This window comes from Lucilia sericata, unplaced genomic scaffold (genome assembly GCF_015586225.1).
Source record: "Lucilia sericata isolate MDLA Ls3-8-SP2 unplaced genomic scaffold, ASM1558622v1 Contig000073F_arrow, whole genome shotgun sequence".
Lineage (NCBI taxonomy): Eukaryota > Metazoa > Arthropoda > Insecta > Diptera > Calliphoridae > Lucilia > Lucilia sericata.
In genome coordinates, this window is record NW_023994107.1 from 266017 (window position 1) to 287337 (window position 21321).

Genomic DNA, 21321 nt, shown 5'->3' on the forward strand with positions numbered 1-21321 from the left:
AATGAAATGAAACTTTTCAACATAACTTTAGCACAGACACTCAAATGTATATGTATATTGTATAATGAGGCACATAACTACTCCATCCTTGCACACATTAAAGATATTGCATGATGAAAGGAACCATAAGCTGAAGATAAAGCTGAAGATGAAGAAAGTTTAAAGTAAATGAAATGCAGCAATTGTTATGACATTGTAACCATATAATCCACTTTACGGCTTTATGCCTGTAACAATACTACTCCTTCAATGCATAAATGAATGAATGAATGTCTGATAGACAGTTTCTCTCCAACTTTATGGCAGCTTAATAGATATTATGATTATGCGAGTAGTAGTAGTGGTGACAGTAGTAACTGTAATCACAGTATGTAGTCTAAGTGGATTTCTTGGTATCACATTTTCATTTACAAGTTTATGCAGTCATTTATATATAAACTGCAGCCAGCTAACTCATCACATTCATCATTGTCATCATTTCGTTTCATTGAAATCATAACAAGACATAATAAATTATATAAATGTATCTACGTATGTAGACATACTACGTAAATGTTCTTTAAATAACTTAAACTTTTCGTCTTTTGGGAATTAGAAGTTTTCTAAGAAAAACATCGAAAAAACAATTCTCGACCGCTGTCTATAACGTCTAAATGGCTGTCTAGAAATGCAACCACAGGGGAAATTCTTGTTGCATGTTTTGCAAAGAAAACAACAAAGTTTTATATTTATTGCTTCAACATTAACGCAGTTTTTTTTTTTTTTTTTTTTTTTTTTGAAAAAAGTTCAGGTCACGGTTCGTAATTTGTATTAGAAGTAGGAGATATTGCAAATAATATATATGAAATTTTTACAATTTTTGATTTTGTCGTTCCGTTTGTAACACATCGAAATATTGGTTATAGACCCACAAAAGTATATATATTCTGAGTCCTTATTAAATTCTAAGAAGATCTAGCCATGTCTGTCTATCCGTCTGTCTGTTGAAAGCAAGATATAGTCCGAACGGAACGAGATAGAGGATTAACATTTTCCACAAATATTCTCTATAGGTTAGTTTCGGATAGCCCCCATACAAGTGGACCCCCGAAAAACAGCTTTAATGGGCGTATTTGTTTCAAAAGTACGAATATAGTGAAATTTGACATAAATAACTTTTATTTGATCCAAAATCTTCCTACCAAATTTTATGAGGATCGGTCCATAATTGACCCTAGCCCCCATATAAGGTCCTCTTCAGAAAATTACTTTAACGCTAATTACTGGCTTAAAAGTACGAGTATAGTGATAAAATTTAACACACATAAGTTTCATATAATCCAAAATCTCCCTACCAAATTTTATGAGGATCGGTCCATAATTGACCCTACCCCCCATATAAGGTCCCCTTCATAATATGACTTTAACGCTCATTACTGGCTTAAAAATACGAGTATAGTGATGAAATTCGACACACATAAGTTTCAATGATGCAAAAATCTCTCTATCAAACTTTATGTGGATCGGTCTATAATTGACCCCATATAAGACGCCATTCAAAAAATTACTTAAACGATAATTACTGGCTTAAAAAGACAGAATACAGAAATGCGATGAAATTCGACACACATACATATTTTTTATACGAGTTAAAACTTCTCTACCATATGTCTTGTGGATCGGTCCATAAGAAAAATTCTTTAACAATCTTAGCTGACTTGTATGAACCAAAATTATGATTCAGTGAATCACATTAAAATTTATAATTGTCATGAACATACAAATGTTTACACTTACTAAAAATATATTTTTACCAAGAACATAAGATACACGTCTGTCAGAGAAATCATTGTAAAACAATAATAATATTGTGAGACATCTCGTCGTTCCGGAATTATCTTCACGTATATCACAAAATCCAAAAAATGAGTTATGATATTTTTTTGGGGTAAAATTTGAAGATCTATCGATATAATCAATCCACAGGTTTCTATCTCTTGTGGTTTACGAGATATTCAGTAGCTATTTTATTGTATATCCACTTTTCTTAAAAATTTAATGTGTTATCTTAATGTATATGCCATTTTTGTGGATATACAACAAAAAATGTATGAAATTATTGAAATAAAAAAAAGTTGTGTTATCTTCACGCATGTGTACAAGATAAAAATACTGAAAAAAGTGTACATATAACACCGTCCGACACTCAAAATTAGATATGAACCAGATGATATAAGTCTGAAACTAAAGATTAAATGATGCTAAACTGCTTTCACAGTTTTTTATTTCGTGATCCTGTTTCCTTGTAAAAGGACTTTAAAAAAAATTATAAATACTTCTGCTTAGCCTACTTTGCAAAATTTGATGTCAAAATAACAAGAAGAGTTGGGAAATATTTTGTGCCATTTTTGTTTTATTCTGCCAGGATCAAAATATGTAAAAAATGCCTTCAAAATTTTTTCTGAAAAATAATACTGAAAACCTAAATAGATATTAGAGGATAAAAATACATATGTATTTTGTATATAAACCCAGCAAAAATCTGGAAATGACTTGTACTTACTAAACAACATACTTTTCAATGACAACTACTTGCCGTTTGCATTACTTAGAAGAAAATTAAATTTGTATGTAAAAACCATTATTTGACGCGCAATAAAATAGCTAAACAGTGGTGCAGTGAGTGGAATATTTGACTAACAAACAGACTTGGCTTGTATACTCGCTGGCTCTTTTTATTATTAAAAACAAAACAGCTTCCTCAACAAGTACTTCTTTAACTCCCTATTTTGTAAGCGATGCGGTAAGTACTTGTCTCCAATGACACCACCGTGTTAATATACTGAGTTAAAATGCTAAAGAAAAGAGGTTTTATTAGCTTTTTTCTTGGGAAGTTAGCTAAACATCATACATAACTACATTATCCATCTAGAAGAACCATGAACCATGTTTTTTCTGCGTGTAGTTACAGAAATACTATTTTTATTGTGTGTGTGTGTGTAAAAAATAATTTCTAGTGTGCTATCAAAAAAAATACAAAACTTATAATAAGTACTTAAGTATCTGATTATATGTAAGGCATTATTGGAGTACTTATACTACAAAGTATGTTGTTGTCTAAGTACAAGTCATTGCCGAGTTTTTACAGGCTTTGTCAAATTCTCTTTGTAAATACATGTTATTTTATGTTTTTTATTTTCTTAAACTTTTGTCTTAAATGTTTAATTTCAATTATCAGAAAAATATGGTATCTAATTAAACTAGTTTGAATTTAAAAAAAAAAAAATCGACCTACGAGATTTCTGTTAGGGTAACTTAAGTGCCATCATATGGTACCAAATTGGCATATGATTTCCTAAAATCTTTTGATTTAGCACAGCGAACGGCATTTAAAATTACATAAAATTTTATAATGGGCAACTCTAGGTTGATATACATATGAGACGATATACATATGAGACGATCTTCATTAAATCTGGAGAATGAATTTACATCAACTGTATTTATGCTGAATTCCATTGTGGCATTTATACCTCGTATCCGATATACATATGAGACGATCTTCATTAAATCTGGAGAATGAATTTACATGAACTGTGTTTATGCTGAATTCCATTGTGTATAAATAGTAGTAGTATAAAACTTAGTTGTACCGCTTTTTGTCGAGATACGAGTATATTAAACATAATTATGATCTCCTACCTGGGGGGTTCAGTTGTATGGGTACTAGGTAAAATAATAGACCGATATTAACCATTTTTAATAGGCTTCGTCCCTGATATAATAGTTGATCACATACCAAATTTTTTCAAAATTGCGATTTGTAATTTGATTACAAGGTTTACATGGACGGACAGTCAGACGGACGGACATACTTTAATCGACTCAGAAAACAACTGTAAGCCGATTGGTATACTTAAAGGTGCGTATAAGACCAGTATTGTTGTACGTTACAAACATAAGCTCAAACCTAATATACCCTAAAGTGGTATAGGGTATGATTATAACTAAAATTAAAGTTTAGATGTTTATGATGTCCTACTTTGAAATCTGAAAGCGCAACCCCTGTTGCATTTGAGGAATCCATCTTCAAAGGGCTACGTTAACCCGATCTGGGTTAGAAATTACTAATTTATTTCTTAAAATGTTTAATTCTGCTCCACTATGCATTGTAATTAATGATTTGGAAATTATCAATTCAACAATGAGAGTAATGTCTTGTATATTAAGTAAACTTGAAAAACTTAAGAGTTAAGGTTTGCGGTTATACCACATTGTTATTGTCTTAATATAATATTCGTTACTATAATAAAGAAATTATTCTATAAATAACAATTTTGTTGACACAATAAATCTGCCATCTCTGTGGTTATAAAAATATTAAACAATTAAATTATTTTAAAAATTAAATTTAAAATTTTATGCATTAAAGTAATGAAACCCTACAGCGATATTAAAAAGGCCTATATGTCATATGCAATTATGAATCGATTATAAGGCAGTTTCGACCGATAATAGGTCGATCATAAAAATTTCCGTAATATTGTATTTTATTTGTTTACCAACACTTCTAAGGGATTAGTGAGGTTTAAGGTGATTTCCGAAACATGGATTTACACATGTGGGAGTTAAGTTCAAATATAAACCGATCCACAACTGTGGATTACATTCAAATACATATATTTTTGGTGAATTTTATTCGACTCTGTATCATGAAGTGATTAAAAACTGTATTCAATAGCGGACATCAGCACAAACGCACTGTACCCTACCTACCATGATAGTGTAGGGTGTAATAAAACAATATTTGATAGTGGATTTGACACAATTTTTAATTATCACACGTTAGTTAAATAAACATGCAACATTTTCGACATGAGTATTTTTGTGTGTTTGACATTTTGAGGTTTTTTTGACACGTTGCGGCTGAACTAATTGTTGCAGTTTGTTTTATATTATTTATACATATATATTTTTAAGATGACAAAAAAAATCTAAATTACCAAAATATGTATAAAAATAGTAAAAAGAGCAATTTGTGAAAGAGTATAAAAATGCAATTCCTCCTTAAGAATCATAAATGGAATTCTCGTTTGAGAGCCATCTAGGGAAAATTATTTTTAATATCATTGTAAATAGAATTATTGTTATATATTTTTTATAGTATTTTTATTATCATGTATAAAACAAATGCTTGATATTTTTATTATTACTTTATTTGTTGTTTTTGTTTTTATGCCAACCATGGTTTATTAAATATTCTATTATTTTATTGTTGTTTTTTGTTTGTTTTGTGTTTGTCTGTCTTATTTTACATTCTCTGCTAAAAATGTATGTAAAGTGTATTTTTTAAAAATAAGAATTTGTTTATTTCTCTATTTATTTATTTTATATTTTTTATTATTTTTAATGTATTATGTATTGTTATTGTATATTGTATGTATGTTTATATGGGTTTCCTTTTCTCTAATATTTATGTTTATTACATCCTTATGTCTATTTGTAAAATGTAAATATTTTGTATAATTTTTACCTTTGCAGTAAAAATATATATTTTGCCTGTTTTAAGTATTTTGTTTATTTAAGCATTTCTACATTTTCTTTAAATATTAGCTGCACTTTCACATTTCATTTAATAAACACACCATTCATAAAAACAATGTCACATATAATTAATTTTATTTTAATTTATCATTTATCATCATATTGCACTTGATTTCATACAAAATAAAACAATCAAATAACCAACACATCGTCTCCACTCACCTTCCAATATATGTTCCCATTCCTGTCATTGGTTTTTGGTTTATCAATTATTAATTTTTATGTGGCTTTTATTATTATCATTTTTTTTTTAATCATACTTTTGTAAATAATTTTATTTTGGAATTTGGCTCTAAATAATAAACATGGCAAAATCAGAATTTTAAATATTAAATTTATTTTATTTACAGGAGGTTATATTGCCTAAAAATCAGGGTTCATTGGGTTTCAGCATAATTGGTGGTACCGATCATTCATGTGTTCCTTTTGGCGCTCGAGAGCCGGGTATTTTTATATCACATGTAAGTATCTTAGTCTTAATGGGTATACATTTTATGTGTGTGAAATATTTGTATAAGGCACCCAGCAAATACTTAATTTGAAAAGCAGTGAGTTAAAAACTTGATAAAGCACTTTTCACTACTTTTATATTAGCATCGATTGTATAGGTTTCTATTGGCTCACAATAGAGACTTCTGGTACGACCTTATATAAGGCATAGCAGGCATGGGGGGTAATGATTACACAAAGTAATTCATTACATGGTCAATTTCAATTACTTGTAATGTGTAATTGAGCAATAACCAATTACAAATACTTGTATTGTAATTGAAGTTTTTAAAATTACTTGTAATTGTAATTGAAGTTTTTAAAATTACAATTACTTGTAATTGAAGTTTCCAATTAAAATTACTTGCAATTGTAATTAAGGTATTTCCAATTACAAATTACATATAATTTGAAATTCGTTAATTACAATTGCAAGAAATTGTAATTGTATTTAATGAATTTGTATTACAATTACAAGAATTATAATTACAATTACAAGAAATTGTAATTGGTCCAATTACCATTACAAGTAATTGTAATTGTCAAAACTTCAATTAGAATTACAAATAATTGTAATTGGCAAAACTTCAATTACAAGTAACTGTAATTGGTAAAGCTTTAATTACAATTACTTCAAATGTAATTGTAATTGAAAATGCAGTCATTACCCCCCAACCCTGGGGCATGGATATTCTGAATAAATCAAATTTACATATTCAATACTCACTCTTTGCAAAAATAAACTCATGCATTTGTAGCGCTGAATCCAAATCTTATTTTCAGGACACGATGTGATTTTTAAATTCAGAGACCAGATTCGGATTCCTTTAGAAAAGTATAGTTTGTTTTCTGGATTTTGGATTTTTTCAAATTTTGTTTGTCTGTGTAATTATTTAGTTTAAGTAGTTCCAGTTGTTTTTGCGGTTTTATTTCTATTAAATTCTTAGTACTAAAATTATTTTATATAATTTCTTGTTATTTTGCAATAAATAAATTTTATACAAATTATATTAATGTTTACACTTATCCTACCTTCAATGACATTCAAGGAAACACTTTTGCCTTTTCTAAAACAAGTTCTGCTTCAAACAGAACTTTTGCTGGGTAATTTGCCACTTACGTACATCTCGAGAATATATGAGTACTCACTTGTGAGTGTATGTATGTTGTGTAAATAAGTGTTTGTTTAAGCAATTATAAGTTGTTGCAACAAATTAAACAAACAATTTTAGGGGGAGAGCTTCGTAGAAATGAAATTGAAGCAACAGTTTTTTAATTCCATTATTATATTGACTCATAACAAGGACTGTTAAGATTACAGCAAGTAATATAGTTCATGTTTCATATGGAAAATTATATAGACTAATAAAAATAGGTCTGAGTATTTTGGTTAGTTTGATTGGGTTATTTTATTTAGTTCATCCGAGGGATTCTGATATTTAGTCGAATTTTTTACCAAAGTTTACTAATATGCTGTCAGCTCTATAATAATTTCCACTATTATATGAAATATTTCTTTGTTTCCTTAACCCTTATTGAATAACCCTGTTTGTGTAAAGTTAAAACCTATTTCACACTTGTCTTTTCAAACATATTTTCTTTTCATTCTAACTTTAAATTTATAGTCGAATGTATATTGAGCTCCTCCTCGTATGTTGTCATAAAGTTTTAAACTAATTTGTTGGTATCATTGTTGTTGCAAACATTTCTTTCTTTCTTTTTTTTGTTATTTTAGCATTTTCTTTAATGAACTTTTGTCTGCACAACATTTTCGTAATTTAACAAGTCATTTCATTCACCTTTTGGCAAAAGAAATTCGTTCGTTCACTGGTTTAATTTGTACGAAAAACTTTTACTTTATTTAATGTCAAAAGTTCGTACTTTATATTTTTGTTATTTTTTCAGTTTCAGTTTTTATGAAATTTTTTGTTTCTTTTGATTATTTGACACGAGAGTTTTTTTTGTTGTTTTAATATTTATTTGTGTTTTTTATTTGTAATAAGTGCGTATGTTGACTCCACTCCTATAAATTATAAAATAAATTTCATTAAATTCTTGTTGCAAAGTAATATTTTTTCTCTGTGTGTATGTTGGTGTGAGTGTTTTTTAGTTAGATATTACAAATATTTTAACTTGAAATCTATAGACTGTAGTAACTATGTCATTTTTACTGAAACACAAATAATTTGGTAACAGAGATGGCTAACCCAACAAAAACTTTTAATGAAAAGTAATGAGCTATTAAACTAATTGTTACTACTTACTCATCGGCATTTTAATAAATTTTTTATCACGTCTATAACATAAGACGCAAGTACTTACCACGCTGTTTTCTTTTACACACAAAATCTATTAAAGCCTCAAAATACGAATCTGGATCTTGTGTTCATTAGTCCGTTGTCCTACTCACAACACCGTTACTTACCGAACACAAACTTAATAAGTTAAAAAGTCGCTTTTCACTACTTATTTATTAGCCTTTTAACTAATTATTTTAACACGGTAATGATAAATAAGTACTTAAATATCTCATTACTAATTACATTACTAAGGATGTTTTGTATTATGCACAAAAATATCATGACGTTGTTATGACATCCTGGAGCAAAAACCTTGTACCAGAACATATTTAACAAAGCCCTAAATATATTGTAAAATCAGTTAAGATTAAAACTATTAATCCTTGATTTTTGAATGTTACAGTTTTCAGTTCAAATATATAATTCCAGTTTCCAATATAGGGCTTAATATATATATATATATATATATATATATATATATATATATATATATATATATATATATATATATATATATATATATATATAAAATAACTCCCCAAAACAAAAATGAAATAAATCCTCAAATTTGAGGACTTATTTCATTATGAAATAACTCCCCAATTTAAAAATGAAAAAAGCCCCAACGAAATGAAATAACTTCCTAAATTAAAATGAAATAACACCCCATTTTTGAGGATTTATTTCATATGAAACAAATCCCTAATTTTAAAATGAAATAAGTCCCAATTTAAAAATAACGAATTATGGAACAAGTCGGTTTTAGTGACATTTCTAAAAAAGTAAGTCGCTCATACTCTATAATATGAAAAACACCGTCTTCGCTTAGTAAATATTTCCTAAATTACCGGCCTAAAGCCGAACACTCTTGATACAGGGAGAGTGTATTCTTAGCGAAGCCGGTATTCAATGTACGCCAGAGGATAAAACCCTTCGCCCGGCTATCATACATATATTTTTAATTTCGTGTGATAAAAGTAAAAATATTTTTATTGACCTATTTCATTTTTGAATTTTGAGGAATTATGTCATAATGAAATAACTCCCCTTTTTAAATGTGAAATAATGCCCAAAAAAAAAAACTAATTAAATCCCCAAATTTCGTTGTTTTTGCTTTCTGAACAAATTTTTAGGGATTTATTTTATTTTTGTTTTGGGGAGTTATTTCATGACGCCATATTCTGTATTTCGATTACGTTTCCGCTACGATCGAAAATTGGTATTAAAAAAAAACCGGAATCGTAAGAAGAAGAAAAAGCAATTCCATTTTATTTCAATGATTTACGGTTGTATGTATTCTGCATTTGTTAGGATCGTAACTACGTTTTTGTACGTTGTTATTTTAGTAACGGAGCTTCGAAACGAAATGCAGAATACCAAAGTTGCCAAACGGAGAAGTTTTTCCATTCGAATTGAATTGCAGAATAGGGTTGATTACGATCTCTGCGACATTTTAAATCCCTTCAAACTTGGATCTATCGATTCGATCTTATGTGCTTAAAAAAAATTATAATTGAACAATACAATTAAGTTTGGCCACCACAGAACAATTCGAATATAAATAACGTTAAATAAAGAAGAAATGTTTGTTTTTGGTGTTGTTGGCTGATGTGACATGCGAGACTAATGAGTTTTTAGAGTGTATAAAATTTATGTCTCTTAATAAAGCAGTTAGTGTTACAGTGAACCGTAAACACAACATAAACGATAAAAAAACATCAACATCATCAACAGCCAGAGTAGCAAGGGCAGCAGTAGCAGCAACAAGGACAAAGCAAAAGTAACAGCAAAAAGCTTCAACATAAAAATCGTTACATATTTTTAGTTAAAACAAAAACAAAAATATTAGATATCCTTATTTCTACCCACATGCTGGAAAGGATAAAAACAAACAAGCCAACTCTAAATTAGATGTGGGTGTTTATTTGCTGTTGTTCGTTAAGAAGGAATTTGTGTTTTTGAAAATTAAATAAAAATAAACTTTTACTTATTTTTGAAAAGAATTTCATTCAAAAGATAATTTTATACTTGTTGTTATTGCCTGTGTTATTTTTAAGAAAAACTACTTTACCTTTTTCTTTTGCAGCAGTAAAATTTTCTAATTTAATTTCTCTTTCTTTTTTGTTACCTTTTTTGCAGATTGTACCAGGTGGTATTGCTGCAAAATGTGGCAAATTGCGTATGGGTGACCGTATTTTAAAAGTTAACGATTCCGATGTCTCACGTGCCACTCATCAAGATGCAGTGTTGGAATTACTTAAACCGGGCAATGAAATTAAATTGACAATACAACATGATCCATTACCAGCTGGTTTCCAGGTATATTTCTCTATAGATATTTTCTTTTAAATTCCTTTTTGCTTTTAGTTTTATTATTATTTGTCTTGTTTCTAAGTTTTTGCTTAATATTTTCAAATACCTACTTTTAATAAACAAAAAATAAGAACTTTAAGTTTGATTCAATTTTAAAGATATATAGAGATCCATATGCTGCTTAAATATTTAAACTGAAAAAAATAATACAAACAATTTGCACTACGTGTCTTTTAGCAATTTTATTGTAACTGACTTGCTACAGACTCTAAAAAAACAGCTAACTAATGCTTTTTTCTTTCCTTTTTGTTTCAACATTGAAAATTGTCTTTATTTATTTTTTGTTGGCCAATTTAATTAAATAACCACCTGATCTACAAAATGTATAAAAATACTGATTATATATACATTTTTATTTATATTTATTTTACACTACTACAAAAAAAAAACTAAAGCAAATACAAGTAGATTATATACCTTTTGAGGTAAGAAGCCTAATTAAACACATTTCCAAATGCCCAAATTATAAATCCCGTTCAAGCTTTCCTCTCCCCAAATCGATTGGTGTATTTAGTATTGATGTTGCTTGTTTGTTTGATGTTTTATAATTTTATTGTTTGTTTCAAGAAGAATTGTTTTTTGTATATCGATTGGTCATATGTTGACATCACGTTTTGGTAAACGAATTCAATCCGGTTCTCGGGTGTACATTTTTTTCATTAATCAGATACGATTTGTAAAAGTTGAACGGATACACAAAAGTATGTATATTCTGAGTTTTTATATGATTCAAAGTGGATATAGTCATGTCCATACGTATGTTGAAATCACGATAGGGAAGGAGGGAGCTACTAGGGTTTTGAAATTTTCTACAAACTAGTAATAAAAATGGGCGATATAAATAATAATAATAATAAAACCTTGTAATTAAACTACAGGTCGCAATGAAATTTGCTACAAGTATTTCTTTTGACTCAACGACAAACCCTATTGATTTTGGTTGATATCGGTCCCTAGCCCCCATATTACCGGACCCCCTGAATTGGGATTAGGGACTCATAATTATGGCAATTATACTAAATTATTATTACACAAAAATAGGCGTGACTGCAAAATTTGTAATGAGCGGCCCTTTTTTGGCCCTAGTCCCTTCCTGAATACGCTTTAACGTCATTAATTCCCTTAAAAACACGTGCATTTCAATTAAATTGACCGTAGTTTTTCATCAAAAATATTTCGAAATTAAGGCAAAATTCAACATGAATGCTATATTATTAAAAATAATAGATATGGTCGGTCATGCCCGACTATACTTTTTCTTTAGTGTAAGAGTTATAAAAATGGATGATACTTTTTATACCCTACACCACTATACATAGTGGGGAGGGTATTATACGTTTGTGCTGATGATTGTAACGCATAAAAATATTGGTCCTACACCCACCTTAAAGTATACCGATCGACTCAGAATCTCTTTCTGAGTCGATTAAAACATGTCCGTCCGTCCGGCTGGCTGGATGGCTGTCCATGTAAACCTTGTGAGCAAGCCACAAATATCAATATATTTTGATAAAATTTGGACCATACGAGTTTTTTTGCCACAAGGACGATGCCTATTGAAAATGGTTGCAATCGTCCCATTATTTCACCTAGACCACATACAACTTACCTTCCGATTTAGGGGTTTTAACTCATAACTACGTCAAATATACTATCTCACCAAAAATTGGCACAACTAAGTTTTATATAGGCATAAAAGCCAATTTTTATAATGATCGGCCGTTGTTCGACCTTAGCTCCCATACAAACCCCCCCTTAAAAAATAACTTATACGTCAAAAAATTTACTTATGACCATTAGTATCGCGATGAAATTCAGCATAACTAACCTTTATATAAAGGAACGCACAACAGGCCCGATAGTGGCCTAGGTGCATTTCTTCGGATTTGATGTAGTATACATCCTCCTATCAACTTAACCTATTCTTTATATAAAATTACATCTCTCTTCCCAATTTCTTGAGGATCGGCCTATATTTGATCCTAACTCCCATATAAAGCCTCTTTTAGAAATGTAGTTTTTCATCAATCAATCAAGAATTAAGGTAATATTCAACATAAAATTGTTTTTATTTAAAATAAATAATTTTCAAAATATACCCAAGGTGTAGAGTATCATATAGTCAGCCATGTCCGACTATACTTTCCTACTTGTTTTTAAGATATCCTTGATTTAAAATATGAAAATATGAGTCAATTATGAAAATCGGATAAATATGTTTTTGTTTAAATTTAGTTTGCGGTCTTCGGAATAGATGACCTTGTAAATTTTTTCGCGTCCAACGTACACAATTATTTTTTGTAATTTGCACAAATTAAGATGTTTTAATTCAAAGAAAATTATGAAATTAAATTACTTAATAATTGAAAAACTTTATTTTGTTCATAGTGTATATTAGTTTAAGTTTAAGTATTTTTAAAATATAGTTTTTTTGTTGCTATTCAAAGTATAATTTTGCACGTAAATGTTAATATTTAAAATGAATATTGTGTTCTATAATGTAAATGTAAACAAGTTGGTAAATTGATAAGTAACCATATATTCATGCATATAATTGATCTACGAAAGCTGAAGTGTGGTTGTAACTACTTTAAATCAGGGGTTCCCGTCGATATCTTATTGATTTAAGTTAAGGTTCGTCCAAAAAATTTATTTTTTATAGGCATAGTCCATAAATCGCCAGGTCGAATAAAAGTAAAGATGTCTTATCTATTTAATCTTTCGGTACATCGAGAATATTTATTATTTCAGAAAGGTTTCAATTGCATGCTTTTGAAAATAGAATGACTTCTTGATTAAATGTTAACATGATGTTTAATTTAATGACCGTAAGAATTTTTCTTTAACATTTCTCGTCAAGATAGCGAAAGAGTTTCTTTTCAAGTTTTGTCAGGAGTCTCGTTTTTACAATATGTTGCGATTGTCGACTATATCAACATACACAATTGACTCGCATGACAATCGGAAACTTCCCACGTTATTATAGAGAAGCCAGTGGGTTTATATAGTGTGATAAATTTGGTTGGATGCTAGTTTCATTGACCCAATTTCGAAAACGATACTGGATCAGGGTATAAATCAGATGTCTTTGCTTATGTAATACAATTAATCCAAAGAAACTATCAACCAAGTATGGTGGGTAATGATTACACAAAGTAATTGATTACATGGTTAATTATAATTACTTGTAATGTGAAGTTTTTCAAATTACAATTGCTTGTAATGTGTAATTGACCAATAAACAAATAAAATTACTTGTAATTACAATTAGTTCAAATGTAATTGTAATTGAAAATGTAGTCTATATAGTATACGCACAATTGGGACGAACGATGAATTTTTCGGAACAAATATAATCTCTGGGTCATAAAAACTAAAAAAAAAATTTTTGGAAAATTCGAACTTAAGTTCGAAAAATTTTTAAAGTCATTAAAACCAGTTCTCGTGTCCCGAATTGTCTGAAATTTGTCAGTCTGGAGTACACTTGATGTCACTACAATGCTATGTTGGAATATTTAAAATTAGTTTCGAAAATTCGAAGCAATGTTCGAAAAATTTTTGAAGCTGTTGAAATAATCTCAAAATTGGGTATATTCACAAAAATATAATTTTAGTTCTTTTCGAGGCCAATTTCTTACATTTTCTAATTCCGAAATAATGTTCAAATAAATTTTAAAGCTGTTAAAATTATCTCAAAATCGTGGAGATTAACAAAAATATAACTTTTGTTTCTTTTTCTTACTTTTTTCAATTTCGAACAAACAAATTTTGAAACGAATTCGCAGTACGAATAATTTGATTGTGTTCCATTCGACGAATTTACGCAACGAATTTTTGTCGACTAGTTCATCGTGCTATACGAAATTCGTCGTCGTCGAATTGTGCGTATACCAATACTCCCATACCTGCTATCAGCAAAGTGTAAGGATATATGAATACATAGTATGTGTGTAATAAAGGCATAACCCACCCCAGTTACTTATCAATTTACCCAACAATTTAATTACTTTCTTTTTTATCTTAATATACATACATATAAAGTTATGCATAGTTATAAAGATGAACAACTAACATTATTTTTTTTTCTTTTCTCCCTCCTTTTTTTGTTTCCTTCTCTCATATCGTTTAAATAAATCACAGGAAATTATCATCAGTAAAACTGATGGTGAACGCCTTGGCATGCACATTAAGGGTGGCCTTAATGGTCAGCGTGGCAATCCAGTCGATCCAACAGACGAAGGTGTATTTGTTTCAAAAATAAATTCCGTTGGTGCTGCTAGACGTGACGGAAGGCTTAAGGTAAGTAAAAAATAAAAATATTACTATTGTTCTTGCTGCTGCTGATGTTGAATATGAATGAATCTACTGTTGTTCCAGTTAAATGAACGAATGTAGTTGTTGTGTATTTATGTTTCACTTGGCTTAAATAAATATTTATTTTATGCCTTTGGCCAGTTGTTGCTCTTCTATGAGTGTTTCAAACGCCAGTTAGATGTACATAAATATGTATGTACATATGTATGAAATTGCAATGGACCTACCACTGTGTACTTATATATTAGAAGAGGACTTTATAGTTTTGTTTGTCCATCGTATTTTGTTGCAGCTTTATTATAATGCTAAAGTTTGTGACAATATATGTACTTTATGTTCTGTCGCTCGAATCTCTCTACAGGTAGAAAGTGGAGACAATAATTTTCTCAAAATTAAGCTGTTGCTGACGCAGTACCGTAGCAGTTGGTAATTTAAAAACTAAAAATTTGAAATAGTTCTGTTCGTTTGTATTACAGCGAAAAACAATACAGTTTTGGTAAAAAAATAAACCAACCAAAACCAGAAACATAATATTTTTTTGTTTAAAATAAAAGGAAGCTGAGTGGTGTTTAAATATGTATGTATATTTACAAATATTTGTTTTTTTATTTTTTCCCCCATAAAATAAACAGCATGTAAGGGTAAACTTTAAAATTTACAGGAAAAGTTGATTTTTTGAAAGCTGTGTTATTTTGTATATTGAAATGCAAACAAATATACATACCTAGTATTTTCAGAAATTCTGGTTATAACATATCATAATATCAAAGGATAATTCAAATAGTTTGGAAAAAAATGAAATAAGTCATCTACCACAGAATATATATCTCCCCAGCTGTAATCTATATATATATAAAAGAGTAGCGTTACTGAATGACTGATTCATCATCGCACAGCCCAAACGGCTGAACCTAGAATCATGAAATTTTGACCGTAGATGTGTTTTTAGTTATGTAGATCCACTAAGGAGGGATTTTTAGAAATTTGTACATTTATGGGTAAAAAGGGGAAAAAACGGGTAAAACAGGTTTTCTTAATTATCTTACACAATATTAGTGATACAAGAAAAATTTTAAATGCACCTGTATATATTCTTAAAATAAGCAGATGGGTGTCTGGTACTTTTTTGAAATTCGTACTTTTAAGGGGTAAAAATGTGTAACAAAGGTGATTTTGGTACCTTTTTCGGCCCTTTATAACTTTTGAACTAATTAACATAATAAAATTTTTATAAATATTTTGGAAACAACTCCCAAAATTATAAGACACCTGTTTCGTACTTTTTTAAAATTCAGTCCTTTTTGGGTGTAAAAGGGAGAAAACTGTATTTATGGTACTTTTTTTAGCACATTAAGAAAACTTTTTTGATTTATTCAAGTATTCCTATTAAATTACGGACTAACTCTGTAATATTTATTCTAATAAAATTTTTGCTATTTCACTTGGGAAAAAAGTACCAAAAAGGGAAAAACGGGAAATTTAATTTTATTCAAACTCATTGAGCCAATTTTTATAAAATTTCAAAAAGTAGTTTATTTACTCACACAAAATAAGCTATTATTAGTATATTATTTTGGAATTCGAGTACTAAGGCCTATTTAGGACTAAATTCGAGTAAATTGTTCGGTACCTTTTTGAAAGCAAAATTTTTCTGGAGCAAATGAATGCAGATTTGAATCGTTTGAGTTTTATCTGTGATATATACACTATCGGACAAAATAAAGTGCAAAAGTACTCATGTATATTCTTTCAGCGAAAAATCGGTTAAATGATTATTGAATATGGATTTTTTTTCAAAATCATTTAGTTTATATACAATGCTACAAAAATAACAATAAAACTAAATTATTCTACTTAAAATTTTTCTGCATAACATCTAAAATTAAAATAAATTCACTTTTTTGTCGGACAAAATAAAGTGTAAATTTTATATATCATTATTTAAATTTCTTGTATATCAAAATTTTTTATCTATTTTGGTTCTGATTTTAATATCTGTATCTATTTAAGCCATTTTGGTAATTTTGTTCTCCATTATTATTCGCAATCGCTTTCCCTTCCCCTTGCTATCCCCATATGATAATTTTCAAAAGAAATACGTTTTTGATCACTATTTCATCGGAATTTTTTTGATAAATTGTGGTCCAAAATTAATCTATTGGATTTAGGGCGGTGCTCTGAGCAACTTATTTCAATTTTCAGTGATTTTTCCTACAGTAATGTTATTTTTTAACTTTATCAAGTGCTTAAGCTTATTATCTTGCCGAAATATAAAGTTGCCCAAGTCCATTTCGAAGGCACTGATCTTAAGATTTCACTGCAATATGCTCATATAGTGTTCATTGGAGCTTTTTGAATAAATTTCACCTAGGTTCCCCACACCTAACGTTAAAAATTGGACACTTACGAAGAGTCAACTGACCCATACCTTCAATCTTTCACCAACATATTTAAAAGCTTAAAATTTTTTTTCGATTTTAGTATTTAATTTCATATTTTTTAGATCAAATTTACGTAGTTGGTCAGATGAGTCCCAATTTCTACCGAAAATTTTGAAATGTCGACAATGAGTGTGAATTAAGCCCTTCAATATACAAAATTTAAAAAACAATACCCCAGGTTTCAAATATTATGGTGGAGGGCTATCGGTATTGTTACATTATTTAACTTTAAGAGCGAGAATCTTAGTGAAAATGGAGTAACTAATAACAAATGAGCAATTCACGAGCTTATTTAATAATAATTTGGAAATAAATGCCGTAAAAATGGGTTTGGGAGACTTAATGCCTCAACCGATTCATGACTTCAAACACACGACTAAGGTTAAAAACATTATTGTAAAAAAAAAACACTGAAAAATTTGAATGACCTGCTCAGAGCATCGCCCTAAATCTAATAGATTAATATTTGACCACAATTGATCACAAAATTCCGCTGAAATAGCGAACAAAAAGGAATTTCTTTTGAAAATAATAGTATGGGAGAAAGCAAGGGAAAGTGAAAGCGATTGCGAATAATAATGGTAAAATAATTACAAAAATGACTTGAGTAGATCCAGATATTCAAATCAGAACCAAAATAGATAAAAAATTTTGATATGCATAAAATTAAAATAATGATATATAAAATTTACACTTTATTTTGTCCGACAAAAAAGTGAATTTACTTTAATTTTAAATGTTATACAGAAAAATTTTAGGTGGAATAAATTTGTTTTATAGTTATTTTTGTAGCATTGTATATAAACTAAATGAATTTAAAAAAAAAGTTCCATATTCAATAATCATTTAACAGATTTTTCGATAAAATAATGTAGCATGAGCACTTTTGCACTTTATTTTGTCCGATTGTGTAGATTTAAATACGGAACATTTTGTAAACTTAATTCTCGAAAAAGTATATTTCTAAGCGAAAAGGGGAAACATTGTACTCTTTTTATTAGTACTTTCCACTTTTGGTACTTTTTCTTCCTTCAAATGATACTTAATGTATGTTCTTTAATATGAACTCAAAACACATGATTATTAAACATACACGGTCCTCATTGAATATGATTCTTTAAGAGACAACTTTTTAGTACTATTTATCTCATAAATTGTACTTTTTTAATTTTCTAAAATATTCAACCTAGGAACATTAATTTTAACATACATGGTCTTGACTGAATAATGTTGTTAAAGTGCAAATTATTTGAAAAAAGTGCTAAATTCAAATCAAGTTTTTAAAAGTCCATTAAGCCATGTTTACCGGTCTGTGCGGCTGGCTGTCCAGGTATAATGTACAGGTCGCAATTTTTCACATAATTGGTCCATGATTTGACCTTGCCTATATAAATATCCCTTTACAAAATCGATAAGGGGTAATTAAAAAATTCGAACAAAAAAGTAGGATTTTGAACATGACCCTGCCCGATTTCGATGAAATTCGGTACACACATTCTTCATGTAAATACGGAATTTAAAGTTCTCCAAAATTTTCAAATTCGTTATTTTATCGATGTTTAAATTTTATATATTTTTTTTTATTTTTTTCAACAAGCATTTTACATCGTATATTTTCTGAACTGTTTATCCGATTTTAATCGTTTTAGTTCCCAATGAAAGCCTATGTCTTGTAGCTTGATAATATTCAAGATATTTAAAAATTTAATGTTTTATTTGATGATGAACACAAAAAAGTTTAAGAATTTGAAACAAAATTTGAAACAAAAAAAATTAAATTGTTTATGAACAAAAAATATAAGTTGATTTACTTGAGAGCCCCTCATTGTCCCATTCTGAAATTTTTATATTTTATTGAAAACACTATAAGCAATCTTATGTGAAGGAATAAAGAAAATATAAGGTACACTTTTTGAGATATCATTGATTAAAGGACATTGTTTGATGTCATCATCCTTAAGCGAAATGGCCACACATCAAATTTGTTGACTCAAACTGTAAATTTTTGATTGTGTTAGTAAAAAAAACTCACACCAAATATAACTAACACGATTAAAAAACTTAACGTTTGAATCAACAAATTAGGAATTACAACGATAAATATTTTATAAAATATACGATGTCAAATTTAATGCTTGTTGAAAAAAATCTGAACTATGAACCTTGATAAAATCTAACCCGTAATGAATTTTGAAGAACTTTAAACTTCGTATTGATACAAGGAATGTGTGTACCAAGTTTTATCAAAATCGGAAAGGGTAAGGTACAAAACCTGTTCGAAAATTTGTTTAATGCCCCTAAGAATAAGTATATACATATATATGTATATTAAATAACTAATAACACTAGGTAACAACGATTCTGTTTAAGATATAAAACCTATATGGTTTTCTTTGTTTAGGACGTCTAAGACCAGAAAAAGTATGTATTTAAAAAATCTAGGACGTCAAATCTTTTAATTATTCATTAAAAAATGCTAAAAGAGGGTTAAATTCGGAAGAAAAATGTTTATATTTATAGTTTTAGTTATTTTTTATATAAACAATTTTATGGGTCATATTCACAACACTTTAGCAAAGGTATTTTTATTGCAAAAATATTGAAAATTCAGTTGAAATAATCTTAAATCTCGGTGAATAGAGGTTTATTACTCACACTTCTAAGAGCTTTTAGGGGACAATATAAATGTTAATGTGACAAATGAATTATGTGTGTTATATTCAAATACGCAAGTTTGTAATTTCTCCTCTATATAAATCCTCTTTCAGAAAATAAATTTATTCTCAATAAATTATTAAAACATTTTAGTATTATGATACATTCGAAAAAATGATTTGTTTTAAAACATCCTTCTTAGAGCTCGGTCCGTGATCCAAGCCATTAAGATCCTATTCCGAAAATAAAATCGATACACGATATAAAATTTGAGCATAAATCTAATAAATGAGCAAATCTTGGCAAAACGTCTTGTGTTGGTGCGTATGTAATATTCGGCATTCCTGAACTTTTACCTGTTTTTATATCTTCACACATTTTTATTTTATTGTATATTTTAAATTTTAATGATTTTTTTTTTTTTTTTTTTTTCAAAAAAATGTTTTTGGAAAATATTAGCCGTTTTAACATGTAGTCACTACATTGTTAACAAAACAACGCTCTTTTAGCTTATTTTTTCAAATATTTGCTACGATTATTGCATAATAATATTTAAAATAATTCACTTCTTAGTTTAATTTATAGTGTAAATTATAAATTACAATAAACATATACAAAAAGTTTTCGTGAGAATTTCTTAAAATTTCACATCTCAAAACTAAATTTTTACAGATCTCTAGAGAAATTAAACTTTAAAGTTCTTTAATTATAAAGAAGTGCAAAATAGAAGAAAAAATTACGAAAATGCACTTTTAATGCTAAAAATTTCTAGCAAAAGACGAAAAAGTGCTAAAAAGCATCTAGCACTTTTTTCTAAAAAATAAGTGCAGCCGACGAAAAAAAAGTGCTAGAATTGCACTTTAAATGCCGTTATGGCAACACTGACCGGAACACACGGTCCTTATTAAATGAGAATTTATTAAGAGAGATTTTTGTACTTTTTCGTTATTCCGATGGTAATTTTTTATATTTTTACGTTATTGAATATAAAATTTAAAATCTAGGAACCTTTGTGAATGAGAATCTACTGAAGGGGACTTTAGGTACTTTTTCATTCATCAAATTATATTTTTTGAATTGTCTATAATATTGAAAACAGAAACATTAAATTTTTGATTAAATGAGAATCTATAAGAGGTATTTTATAGTACTTTTTTCAAATAGTA

The 21321-nt window shown here is 28.6% G+C and overlaps 1 protein-coding gene across 15 annotated transcripts in view; it reads left to right on the forward strand.

Annotated features, from left to right (window-relative positions):
• The window catches only part of LOC119616462 (protein lap4), a 294532-nt gene that overhangs the window by 182697 nt on the left and 90514 nt on the right, over positions 1 to 21321 (forward strand). For all 15 annotated transcript variants that reach the window (XR_005232544.1, XM_037972809.1, XM_037972810.1 and 12 more), the window contains 3 exons: positions 5934 to 6044; positions 10512 to 10691; positions 14886 to 15044. Coding sequence is in view for 14 of the 15 variants with exons in the window: in XM_037972809.1 (XP_037828737.1) it covers positions 5934 to 6044; positions 10512 to 10691; positions 14886 to 15044 (450 nt within the window). In the remaining variant the exon portion in view is untranslated. The remainder of the gene's footprint in view (positions 1 to 5933; positions 6045 to 10511; positions 10692 to 14885; positions 15045 to 21321) is intronic.